This window comes from Eleginops maclovinus, chromosome 11 (genome assembly GCF_036324505.1).
Source record: "Eleginops maclovinus isolate JMC-PN-2008 ecotype Puerto Natales chromosome 11, JC_Emac_rtc_rv5, whole genome shotgun sequence".
NCBI classification, from domain to species: domain Eukaryota; kingdom Metazoa; phylum Chordata; class Actinopteri; order Perciformes; family Eleginopidae; genus Eleginops; species Eleginops maclovinus.
The window spans coordinates 7,506,074-7,519,491 of record NC_086359.1 but is presented as its reverse complement, the minus strand read 5'-3'; the positions used below and the strand labels follow the sequence as shown (position 1 = coordinate 7,519,491).

The following is a 13,418-nucleotide window of genomic DNA, read 5'->3' as shown; positions in this document are numbered from 1 at the left end:
CAATGACACGAGAGGATTCTGTGACTTTCAAAATACGTCAGATAAAAACAGTGGTCATAAAATTAAATGTTTTTGTGTCTGATCCAGAAAGTTTGACTGTGTCATTACAGTCTCTGGTTTTAAATATATATGATTGTGTTTCTTAGCTGCAAAGGAAGTGTAGTTTCAGCATCAGTATAGTATCAGGACTGGACTATTTCCCTCTCTTGCCTCAGGTTCAAATTATTCACAAAAATTATGAAAGGTTTGTCTTGTATTAAATTGTATTAAATAAATGGTAGGACTTTTCTCGCCCACTTCCATGTATTTCTTTCTATATTGTCATGAAGTCCAAAATTGGAATCAAAGTCAAACATCACAAATATTCTGTGGTAACTAGAAGCTCTTTGCTCTTTATTTGAGAGAATACTGATCTGATAACAATGTGAATTATGAATACGAGGGGGAAGTACTCTCTTAAACAATTATGTAATTACCATGTCTGTCTTTATGTGAAGTGGAAATCTAGGAAAATACACAATCTAAATATAACAAAGAACGCATGGCGACAAAAGTGTGTGAATTGTGCTTGATTTGATACCACTAATATTAAGTTTCAACTGATAAAGAATAACATCCTGCTTTGATTTTTAAACGTTACACCCCCATAAGAACAAAAGCAAAGATGTTGAGCTGTGTAATTGGGTTATAATTATTCCATATACAGAAGAGAAAGTCAAAATAACTCATTTACATTTCTGAAGCTTCATCAAACATAGGAACACCTCCACAATATAAAGGTGAACCCATTAGCTTCTGGTGTAAGACACAGGTATGATCAAGGCTTTCAGCAGGCCTCCAAATAAACAAAAGCATTTCCAGCCACAGTTAATCCAATAACGACAATCTTTTCACAGGATGATTGGAAAGTCTTATCAAATGGAGGTCAACTATGTGATTGATGATTTTTCTACATCGGGATTCATTACCAGGAGCCAAATGAAGGGATTTCTGTCTGCACAAATCTGGTTTGTCAGTTGCCTGGGGAAACAGAGAACGGGAGGTAGACTTGATGAACTGTCATTTTTTAGAGAGATCGGTATAGGAAATGGTCCCATGGCGCCCTCTGGTGGGGCTGTCACTGAAGCTCATTCGTTATAAATATCACATCCAAGGAGTTCCGTAATCACTGAACTCAAGCAGGGAGCACACAGTCCTCAGGTGGATAGAACCATGTGAGACAGCGCTACTCAGAAAGATCAAAATCCATCACAGTGATCTTCTGAGAAAGCACACATTCAAATAAAGTACATCCTTCCCTGAGGCAACAGCTTGTTTTGAGCATGTGTTATCAGATTGTTGTCAATGAATCTTTCGTTTAAAAATCCGTTTGAACTGAAGGTGGGTGTTAGGTCATATGACCACACGGACATAAAAGACATTTCCACAAATGTTTTTTTTTTAATTAAAGGAATAGTTGGCAACACAATGCTTTTAGTTATTTGGCATTTGAACTACATTTTTTCAAAATAACAATTTAATTAAAGCATTGTCTCTGAATCCTGACATGAGCTTATTGTTTCCTTAATTATTTACGTTATACCTAACTGCAGTGCTAGGTATTGGCAGTTTAAAGTTAAATTATACATCGGTGGGTGAAAATGGGAAGACAAAAACACATGGCCATGACACAGGAGAACCTATACAAATCCTGTCTTTTATCTCACTCCTCATTCACTATGTGTCTCACTTTGTAGTCCGCGTTTTATCATGGTAATTACATCCCTTAATGCCAGGAATAACAGTTTACCATATTTGAGGCATAATGTGTGAGCATGTATGTGTGCCTCGAGACCTCCTTGGTTACGCCTGTTTTATACTCATGACTCAGACAACCACTGTAGCATCTTTGTTATTACAAAATGTGGGCCTCTAGTGGAAGTAGTTCCTCTGAAATCTCGGGATGTCTGCATTTCTTTTTAATTGCGCCCTCCCCTCATGAAGTAAGCTTCACCCCGAGGCTAAGTAGCATGTGACTGGCTCAAGAGAGAAGGGGGCGCCTGGGTAAACCTCGGCAGAACTTAAGCCTGAGAGAAATTCACATGGGCCTTATTTAATTTATGCATTCGTAACTAGTTGCAGTCTCCAAAATAGAACTTAGCTGAAATGTGGCAACTTGCAATTATTAGTTTCGTATTGTGTTTTGTACCATCATATCAACAATTTCCACGTTTTTGTGCTACCCGGGAAGTGTTGCGCACAAAGGAGTGCTGCCCGTCCTGGGAAGGGGACGGGTCGCCCTGCGGAGCCAGCTCGGGTCGTGGATCCTGCGAGGATGTGGAGGTGCCTGATCGGCCTGACGGACCGCAGTACCCCTTCTCCGGATTGGACGACAGGGAGAAGTGGCCATTGGTTTTCTACAACCGCACTTGCCAGTGCGCAGGGAACTTTATGGGTTTCAACTGCGCAGACTGTATATTCGGATACTTTGGTGTGAACTGCAATGAGAGGAGAGAGTCTGTCAGGAAGAACATATTGCACCTGTCCCGGGCCGAGAAGATCAGGTTTGTATCTTACCTGAACTTGGCAAAGCAGACAGTCAGCAGGGACTATGTCGTGGTCACCGGGACCTACCAGGAGATGGAAAACGGCTCCAACCCAATGTTTGCTGATGTGTCTGTGTATGATGTGTTTGTGTGGATGCATTATTATGTGTCCCGTAACGCGCTGCTCGGTGGGCCGGAGAATGTGTGGACCAATGTCGACTTTGCCCACTGGGGACCAGGGTTCCTCCCATGGCACCGTTTGTACCTGCTGCACTGGGAGCATGAGATCAGGAAGCTGACCGGAGACATGAGCTTCACCATCCCGTACTGGGACTGGAGGGATGCCCAGGGATGCGACGTGTGCACAGACGAGTTGATGGGGGACCGGAGCCCCCACGACCCCAGTCTGCTCAGCCCAGGCTCAGTCTTCTCTTCTTGGACGGTAAACACATGTTAGATACTTCTCCAGTAGGCCTATGTGTGTGTCAACGTTTGTTTTGGTCCGTGTTCCCTCCAAGTGAGTTGCTCTTCATTGTTTCATGTCCTACGTATAGTTTCAACATTTCAGTTAAAGAATTAGCTATGCCTAAGAAGTAGTCTACAAAATATTGAAAGGATATCTATGGAAAATACAACAGAGATAATGTAAATACAGTAATATAGTATATTGTTTCAAAAACGTAATAAATTGTGATGTAAACAGAAATGTTATTATGCATATTTATATGTATATTTATTTGTACAGAGATGTTAACAGGTGTACTTATTTTTAAGTAAATAGTACTGTAATGTATATATTCTATATTAAGGTAAAATGGCAATGTAAATTGACAGTGTAAGCAATGAGCTCAGGAGCTTAAGAGTTAAAAGTGGATATAGACCATTGGAAGGGAATTAGTGGATGACTTTTCAGTTAAAATATTAAGGTTTTAGTCGTCTAAAGAGTTGGCTTTAATTTTAAGACAAAATATATTTTAACTATAATATCAAAGTACACAGTTTTATAAGGATCATTTTAAAACTCAGTGAAACCAATTCCAAGTAGCAAAAATATAATTTGCAACATGGGATAAGTGCTGGTTCCTTCATTATTGCAACATTATACCGTGTACCTTCATCAACAGGTGCTGTGTTCCCGAGCAGAGGACTACAGTAACAGGGGTGTGTTGTGTGATGCTGAAGAGGAAGGCCCATTGCGGCGTAATCCTGGAAACCACAACCGTAAAGTGGTTGAACGAATACCAACTTCAGCAGAGGTGGAGTTCGCTCTCAGTCTGACCAAGTATGACACCGGTGCCATGGACCGCAGCGCCAACATGAGCTTCAGGAACACTCTGGAAGGTCAGATAAGTCGTAAACACACACACTTATTTATCTTAAGGGATAAGTAAGTATTAGTTTCAATAAGTAACTGAATTGTTAGTCAGGCAATTAGAATCAAAAATACTAAATTGATCCCTGGGGGAGATTGGGTTTGTTACTGCTCATTTTAGAATAAAACAAAAATACAAAGATAGACAAAGTAAAACAAAAATCCACTACAGGAGACCTTTAATGGAGATTACTATGACCATACACATCCTTGTTAAATAAAATTGCTTGTCTATTTAATACATATATTTCCAAAATGCACCAAATGTGCCCCATACTTCTTTATCAATCATAACTATTTATTAAGATTTTTACAACATGCTACTGCCACATTTGTCATTGCCAATTAACCAGTAAATACTTATCATCTTGCAGGATTCGGGGACTCTCAGACTGGGATAGGGAACAGTCCTCGTAGGGGAATTCATGCTGCTCTCCACGTGTTCATGAACGGATCCATGTCTTCAGTGCAGGGCTCAGCAAATGACCCCATATTTCTCCTCCACCACGCTTTTGTTGACAGGTGAGACACACATACATATGACTAACACTTGAGTACACATTCACACTTGCTCCTAACATCATTTTATTTGTCTGTGGAAGCATTTACGAGCAGTGGCTCAGGAGGTATAGACCGTCTCCGTCGGATTTTCCAGACTCTGATGCACCTATAGGACACAACGGCGACTACCACATGGTGCCCTTCCTGCCCCTCCACAGAAACAGAGAATTCTTCATCTCCAGCAAGGATCTGGGATATGAATATTCATATCTTCTAGATGCTAGTAAGTTCAATCCAAACAGAGATTTTTCTATTTTCAATATCTATTTCTATTTAAGAAAAACTGTAGACTGCTTTCCATCATCTCTGTTTCCAAATGTCCCCTGCAACTTTAGTGGAAAGATAAAGGAACATATAATTCAGGGTTGGTTACATACTGTCCATGTTTAACTTGAGTAAACATTTCCCTACTTTCCTGTGACTACTTGTATCCTTTTTTTCCAGACCAGAGGCTAGCAGAAACAATGGGCCCTTACCTGGAGGTGATGCAGGATGTGTGGCCCTGGCTGCTGATTGCAGCGGTCTGTGGAGGAATTTTAGCAGTGAGTATAGCTGCTGTGGTCCTAACTGCAAAACGGCGATGCGAAGGAGTGTCTTGGCTACACGTGAGAAAGTGGAAAAACGTATTTGCTCTTCCAGAGAGACAGCCACTTATCTGGGGCAGTGACACAGAGGAAACCAAACACCATAACTACCAAACAGCTATCTGAAGGCACGGCCAACCCTGTGCACTGACGCGTGCACCTATGAATTTTAATATCAAAGCACTGTGAATTATATGTTGTATTGGCTTATTTTAATGAGCATTGCAATCTTTGTTACTGGCAGGGTATTTAAACTGTATTAAAGAGTAAACACAAAAGTTTGTTAAGAGGCATTCATATTCCTCACACAACTTGTACATTCTAGCTCATTTCACACACGGTCTGTGCGACAGTTATGGATCCTGTCATGGTAATGTTCCATAATGACTTTCACATTCATAGGGATTTGAGCTGATTACCATCAAAACAAGGTTCTTCAGGATGTTGCATCAGTCATGCAAGTGGGCATTTTGTTACGGAGAAATTGAATCCTACATGCATCCTACTTCCATTAAGTTAGAATCCCAGACTCCTTAGATACATTTACAAAAGCCTTGGGGGACTTTCTTTCATTATCATTGGGAGTTGAATGAAACATTTAAATTAACATTTAAATGGCTTTTTGTTTGTGGTGTGAGACGTGCTTTTGGAAAGAGAAAAGGGTGATAATGTCTGCCCAGATGTCAAGGACGGACATCTTGACAAGTGTGTAATAGTTTAAAAAAAACGTTCTGACATTTTAAAAGTCACTGCAATTCCCAGAGTGGATGTGGATAAAGATAATCACTTGAAATGTCACACCTTCTTTAATTCAAAAAGTGTATGTTTCAAGAGGTCACAGCTGTTGGAAGACTATGGCCTGAACACCATTCTGCAAAACTTGATCTGCATAAACAGTTTCTAACAAATATTTAAAATCAGGATATAATCTATCACACACATCAACTCAATTTCAAAAGTTCAACACAAACGTTTATTTTTGGTAAGATAAACTGGTTCCCTAAACATTTTCACCCACACGTCATGTATTCATTCAGCCAAATCCCAGACGTGCTGTCTAGCATTTTTAACAACACAGTACTTTGCTGAAAAATACTTGGTATTCATTTAGCATTCTCAGACATTACAGTACATTCTCGTTATACAAACTGCGCTTTGTTGCTCTGACAACAAATGGAGATAAACACAGCATTGATCATTTCGAAGCAAAACTTGTACAAATATACATAATAGGTATAACCATGTTAAAAAAAAAGAGAGAATTAAAGGGGGTAGTGGGAGCTAATCTTCATTTCTAAATTTAAGGCTCAAAATGAACAGTTCATTTCTTTAAAACACAATTTATTGATATTAAACTTTATATTATACAAGTGTCTTAGAGATCAAAACTTCCTGCTTAGACTACATGGGTCTGTCTCATTGCCATACATGGGGACATATCTATGAGCACAGCAATCAGTCTGATGTGATTCTTCTGGACAAACAATGCAATCATCAAAAATATAAAATTATTGGATGGAATGAATCTTTTAACGTAGAATGTGGGAATAGAGATCAGTGGTCCATTAGGATGACTTAAGCATAGTCACGCCTGACTCCTATCTTACTGTGGGGAATTCATCTCCTGGGAACTTCAGTGCAATTAACAAATGTGACCCTTAGTCTTTAGTGAAAAAGCTGTTGTAAAATCTTGTAGATTCCTAAGCATTCAAACAATTATATTGAGCAATACAAAGAACCAAAACCAGCAAAAATCAAGTATGTTGACAAATAAGAATGAAAGGGGAAAGCTGTTGAAGAGCAGAGGCCCATTGTCAATGACAGCAAAAGAGGTAATGAACTGTGAGGCCTTGGATTCAGCTAAAGGTACGCACCATGTTTGTATTGTAATACCTCATCATTCATCTTCCTCCTCGCTATCAGTCTCCTCTTTTTCCTTTATTTGCTCCTTGGGGGGGGCCGGGGGAGGAAGGTCAAGGCGTGCCCAAGTCATGGGCTCGGACTTCTTCATGGCTATCTCGATTTTGCTGGCCATCATGTTCACGATGCTTTTACTCACGTCTATCACCTACAAAAAAAAGGAGGGAATGTAACAGATATGCTCGATGCTTTGATACGCGGAGATCAAAGAAAATTATATTTTCTAAGTACTGCCACTTTGAAACCCGACAGCAACGATTTCTAGTGTAAATCAATGGTATATAGATTAATACCACATATAATAATGCATGAAACTACGATGTACTGCTGTACGTGAAATGCTGTGCCAAAAACGTTATGTATTAAAACCAGCATATAGCAAACGTCATAGGACTTTATATCAGGTTGGAATCAGGCTGTACTTACTGCCCACAAGTTGATTTTCTGCATAAACTCCTTCTCTCCCTCAAATATAACATGGATGTCGAGCTGAAGGAGAAAAGATAAATAAACATTAGGTTGAGAAGACCACAAACACAATAACAAGGTATGGACAGACATGATCTCATCGTCTCTACTGTAGAATAATCCCTCACCGTGGTGCTGTTAGCCTCTACGTAGCTCAGCTCTGGGATGCCATTTTTGGCGTAGATAGAGATGATGACCTGCATCCCCGTCTGGTGCCAGTCAAACCGACATGGAACCACTTTGTTACCCTGCGTGGAGATTTCACAACGTTTAGGCATTTAGCTATTCAGTCTGTACCACAAAGCAGTGTCTCCACCATGCAAGTGTTTCCCACACACCACTAGATGGAGTCACAGCTGAGGCTCTCTCATAAAGACTTGCACACATGAATGATCACTTGCTGTCAAACCGGCACACCTACCTCATCTTTTTTCCTCCATAGATGTGATCCCTTGGTACAGCCCTCTTGAGAGAGGAAGGTGTTAAAGTCGGAAGTTTTCCTCTTACAGCAGCTCCAGTATTTCATCCTGAAGATGCAAGAACAGACACCCATTGGGTTTTTAGCTGTCAATAACTTGTCGCTCAAGAGAAAAAGTGAACAAGACTAACAGGAAGACAACGGGAAAGTACTAGTGTTAATCCTCATGCTTCTTTTACAGTTTTCTGAGCATATGTACAATTCCATGTCACTACAGTGAAATGCTGTGATGGAAAACCTTTCAGTTATACTAACCCTTCATGGAAGATTGGAAATCCCGAGTGGTATGAGCACTCATCCGAATCGCTTGCAGGTCCATCGAAACTCTAAAGATGACAACAAAAGTGAGGCTCAAATGTTTATTAAGCAGGTTGCTTTTGTTAACAAAAATAAAAATAGGGCTTGATTGTATAGAAAACATAGTTATGGGATGTACAGTGTTTTGTTTTCCAATGAAGACTTTGGAAGACCCTAACTGACTTATCAACTATAGGCAGGCTCCCCTTGGGAGAACATCTCATGGATTTCAATCACATCAGTTGAAGTACAATTTATGTAAATAATTAAGTCACGCTCCAAGCTTCTGTAAAACATGTTCATGCAACTTTTCCATAAAATGTATGTTCTAAATGTGTGGTTTCTACTTTGACAGAACAGATTAGCTTGACCAAATATTGTTGCTTTGCATCTGCCTCGGTCACAAACATGGAGGAGGAAAACAAGTGTTTCGCCTAGCTCATCTGACATGATTCATCATGATTTGTTTATGTATTCATTTAAAGAAATCTGTCATTGATTTCTTCAACGATGCAAATTACAATTTGCTTTATAATCGAGAAGAAGCGGAAATTGTGCTAAGCAGAATCCATAATTTCAGCATGAGCATGAAGCCAAATAACTTAAAACGTTTGAGCTGCTATTGGCAAATCCCTACATCTGGTACAGATAAAAAACATCTTTTTTATTCACACCTTTTAACACCATGATCATTTATAACTTTTTCCTCCAGTGTACATCAAAACATTCACTTACTTTAGTACATCCTCCATTCTTACAGGATGTTCCAATCTTGATCTCGTCATTATCTTCCTCTATAAAAACAGAGACACAAAGAGAGGCAAAGAATTGACTTAGATGCTTTGAAGAGGATCTAAAAAGTGCATCCACTGTTGTGATGTGTTGTCCCGTCCCTGCCAGCTTTAACTCAAACGCCACGATGTGAAAGACACAGGTTAGGGCAAATTCCCACAGGACATCCATTAACTTCCCCTGTCAACATGACCTTCCTGTCTACTGTAACAACAAGCCTTTGGTAATGGATGGTAGTCTGCAGTAAACAGGCCAAAAACACTGATGAGATAACAAGAGAAAGAGGTTAAGATGAAGTTCTGTTCTCACCTTTCTTCTCTGCTTCATTTTCAGTAAGCTTCAGTTTCTCCAAAGCCTGCTTCAGCGAAGAAGACACTTTGTGCTGCATCCTCACCATCGGCTCATCAGCACTGTAACGTATTTATTAGGTAGGACACATTAAAAACAAAGGTGGGCCAACGGTGTTTTTAAAACAAGTTTAAAAAAGTGAACTTTATTGTCAATCAGACCATACAATTAGTGCAAGTAATTATACAGAGGATCGACATTGTGTTTCCCCACACTCCAAAATATGCAGTACTATTTTTAACACACAACATATACAGAAGACAGTGGGCATATACATAATACAGAATAGAATATTCACAGTGTGCCAGAACTTGATTCAATTTTGAAGTATGTTACTGAGGTGTAATATAGCAAAGTGCTACTTAATTGTATCACTGAAAACTACTTTGATTGGGGTATGCGATATTTAAGGAATACATCATCAGTAGCACATAGGTCTCTGGTACGAAGACCAACGCAAAACTTGAAAGTAGTTTCACTATTTATTCATTCCTAATCGCTTCATCAATCACTTGTCCGCGTTCTTTTGAAGTCTGTTGAGGAGTATTCATGGTAAACGACCAGAGAGGACAACTCTGACCATTCTGTGGATCATTAGTATGCAGGCTGATTTAATATCGATAATTCTACCCATCCTTTTATGCATTGGAGTCACTTGACAAACGAAAATGAAACTACTGCTATTATCGGGGGTTGGTGGCGGTTTTAAGTCCTCGCCATTCAATCGCCGGGTAATGTAATTCTTAAAGAAATCTCGAAATGTCAAATCACAAAATAGATTTTACTACGGAGTTCTTTAAGATCTTGGTGTCTTTATTTGGTACTTTATAGGGATATAGTCTTAAACTGAAAGCCCTGCTGATGGACTACATAGAAAATAAATGTGTTCTTGTCTTATATGGGAGTTTCTTGCACAGATAATAGAGCTTAGAGCACTCGGATGATATTGATTAAAATAAAAAAATCATGTATGAAGCAAACTGTGATACCTTGGTCTGCGTATCGCCTCCTGAGGCTTTGGTGCGGAGATGATGAACTCATTGAACTTTGGTTTTTGGTCATCTATGTCTTTATTTTCTCCTGACGATGTCATGTCTGGTTTCACCGGCTCAGGGGGCTTCTCCTTGTTGTGGGGACCTTTTGTACAGCCCTGTGGAGGAGAAGGTCACAAACAATGAGTGCTCAGGACGATGTGGCCACAGCAAAGGTGGCAGTCAATGCTTGTGAAAATAAAAGGCAATGGAAACATGTCCATGGAGGATTTAAAGTATGGATTAAATCAGAGACTATTAAACTTACAACAATGCTGAGAAAGTCTGAGAAGTCAGTGGTTCTTCTTTTGCAGCAGGACCATCCCTTGAGGAAGTCAGACGGACATTAGATTTGACCATACACCAAAAAACACAAGGAAACATTTTCAAGGTTTTTACCTTCAATGCATCATGGAATACTGGGATTCCTGGATGATAGGTGCAGCCATCTGTGAGACGAAACACAGCTGTGATTAACTTTTAACAAAAGACACTTTGAGTGTTTAGGGGTTCACTCTAAATCGCTCACTGTGGCAAAAACATAATTTATCTTACAGAATTATGAGTAGAGTTGTAGAAAATGAGAAGTTTCTACTACCTCGTCATAACTTAAAATAAGTGCAGCAAACAAAAGACATTTGGAAATTAATTGGAAATATGTTCCTTAAACATAACTCAGTTTCATTATAAGGATATAACATTTGAATTAAATATGAACAAGACAAAAGACTACCTGACATACAAATACCAATTTTACACACATTTATTTTTAAATAATTGATTTTGGATTCATTTCAGATTAGAAATTGTGTCTTTGAGATTGCCTATGGAAGGTTTGGCAGGATGTCCTCTTTGTAGACCTGCCTTAGAAGACAAATCACTGCGGAGTGAACAAAAAAAAGTGTCTGCATGACGCCATAAATCAAGAAGTTTCCTTACAGCACAGCCTGAGCTATGCCCTTTCCGTGCCGTTGCCTTACACCTCCTACATACCACTAGAGGTTTAATATACTTTATTGTTATGAAAAGACGCATCCTATTAAAATGGAAATGTACTCATTCTACTGCCTGAAAGTTCTCAATGCTATATTGCTTGAAGACAGAAGAGGACGCTTCTAATGAAAGGAAATAAGGGACTCACATAAGTTGTGTAGTGGGAGCTGAAGACAATGCACTTCTTGAACATTCAATTACATTTATATTAGTGGCTTCATATAAACAAGGTTTTTATGAGCAAACTTTATCGTGAGTAAGGAAACTTAAGATCAAGAAGCAATGATCGTATCCCCACATAACCTTATGTAAGTGAATTTCCTCTTGGTTTTCTGGAGTACTGAACTGGAATAACGTATAGGCTGATGCATTCCTTCCAAAAACCTGCTTTTTCCTCAAACAGGAACATTCAAGCCATTAACTATGTGCCAAACCTGTAAACACCAACTCAACCATGACCTTAAACATGACAAAATGCAATGAGATAGAAATCATTAGATTTGCTCATGATGATGAGCCGTGTTTAAAATGTCTTTGTGTCCTGAGGAGGCTTCATTTGTTAAATTAACTCGAGGATTTGGCCTCTGTTTCAATGAAGAGTGCTCACTGTAAACTCATCATGACAGCATTTTCAAACGTCCAGATTTCTAAATGAGGCCCCCAGCAGTAGACAGTGTGGGTTCAAAATATACTTTGGCCTAAAAGCATATTCCCCAACAACGAGTTGGCTTAGTACTTTACAAAGGAAATGTATTATCTTGAATACTCTTACAACTTTTTTACATATTTGATGTTCCTAGTTTTGCATGCTGATTGGCAGCGATGGCATGCACATGAGGTTTGAAGTTACACACAACTACAAGAAAAACCTACATGTACTGTTTGAGGTAGATTAAAGTGTATGGGAGGCATATCGAGTCAGCAGGAAAACTATCACTAGTGCTGCTGTTCTCTTTAGTTCAGTTTTATAATGTGGCAGTGTTGTGTTAGCATTAAGATAATAATAATGGTGACAAACAACTATTTAAAAAAAAAACAAGCAATTTAATAAATCTAAAAACACAGACATTAATTGACATTCCTTTTAAAGCCAAGCCGTAAATGTTGATGGCTCTCTCAGTTTACCTCCCCACTTTTTATAAAGTTTTCGAGAAAAAAAACCATTTCGCTTCTTTGGCAATAACACGTGTTTTGTGGGATAACAATGAGAAATGTGCGATCTATAACGTGCTTGTTGTTAAATCACCGGTGTTCTGTATATCCTGTCTGGGACAATGCTTCTACGAAGTCAAACGTCCTCTTCTAACTTAACCTGCTAATCACATGAGCTTAACATGCTAACAACATCGTGATAAGCCACAACATCCATGCAGGACCACATGCTATTAGCTTCCTGAGTTATCGGTTACAGCAGTGTAGATGAATGAAATAGTATTTGTGTTGGGTCCAGTCTGTTACAGTCACCTCAGACTAGCTACATGGGCCCAGCAGGCCTGCTCGCTGTAGAAATTTCCAGATGATCTGAGGTTAGCTTGCTAACACACTGGTACGGGGCAGCGTAGTAAACTAAGACACTACTCACCAGCTGGGTTATTTTCTGGATCAAATCGCTGTCCACATCCCTTATTATAACACAAATCGGACATGATTCCGGGTGGTAAAAGTTTAACCGGTGCCCAGATGTTTAACTAACCACTATACGGCTCGTGTGTGTGGGAAACAGTGCCCTAGTCGTGTGTGGACTGCCGCTACACATTCCACTTCCGGAAGTTCTCGGCTACACTCGGCAAAGATCGGAGTTTGCCCAACCCGCCACCTCTATCCAGCGAGCGCACTGTAGTCCCACTGAAGCGACAACTGATGCTGACTGCTTCCCAACTTGCGTAAAGCGAAATGTTCTTTATACCACTTTATTCTCGGAACTTAACGTAAACCAGCAAATGACACCAGGCTGTTTTAGCGTCTCTTTTGTGTTAACTATTGCAGATAAAGCCGGAGTAGCCCACTGCACCCAGGGTTACATTAGTCAGGTGCATGAAACTGGGGCAA

At 39.6% G+C, this 13,418-nt stretch overlaps 2 protein-coding genes across 2 annotated transcripts; one reads left to right on the top strand and one right to left on the bottom strand.

The window, feature by feature from the left end:
• The first annotated feature begins 2,055 nt into the window (after positions 1-2,055).
• On the top strand, positions 2,056-5,306 carry LOC134871964 (tyrosinase-like). Its single transcript, XM_063895010.1, has 5 exons — positions 2,056-2,967; positions 3,650-3,866; positions 4,272-4,419; positions 4,500-4,681; positions 4,903-5,306. The coding sequence occupies exons 1-5, from the start codon at positions 2,146-2,148 to the stop codon at positions 5,166-5,168; spliced, it is 1,635 nt and encodes a 544-aa protein (XP_063751080.1). The 5' UTR covers positions 2,056-2,145; the 3' UTR covers positions 5,169-5,306.
• A 686-nt stretch (positions 5,307-5,992) lies between these two features.
• chordc1b (cysteine and histidine-rich domain (CHORD) containing 1b) lies at positions 5,993-13,168 on the bottom strand. The gene is made up of 11 exons (XM_063895011.1): positions 12,952-13,168; positions 10,776-10,825; positions 10,645-10,701; positions 10,335-10,495; positions 9,307-9,407; positions 8,941-8,999; positions 8,164-8,234; positions 7,852-7,957; positions 7,559-7,678; positions 7,389-7,451; positions 5,993-7,110 (listed from the first exon to the last, which is right to left on the bottom strand). Exons 1-11 carry the CDS (start codon positions 13,013-13,015, stop codon positions 6,940-6,942), a joined length of 1,023 nt encoding a protein of 340 aa, XP_063751081.1. The 5' UTR covers positions 13,016-13,168; the 3' UTR covers positions 5,993-6,939.
• Positions 13,169-13,418: the final 250 nt, after the last annotated feature.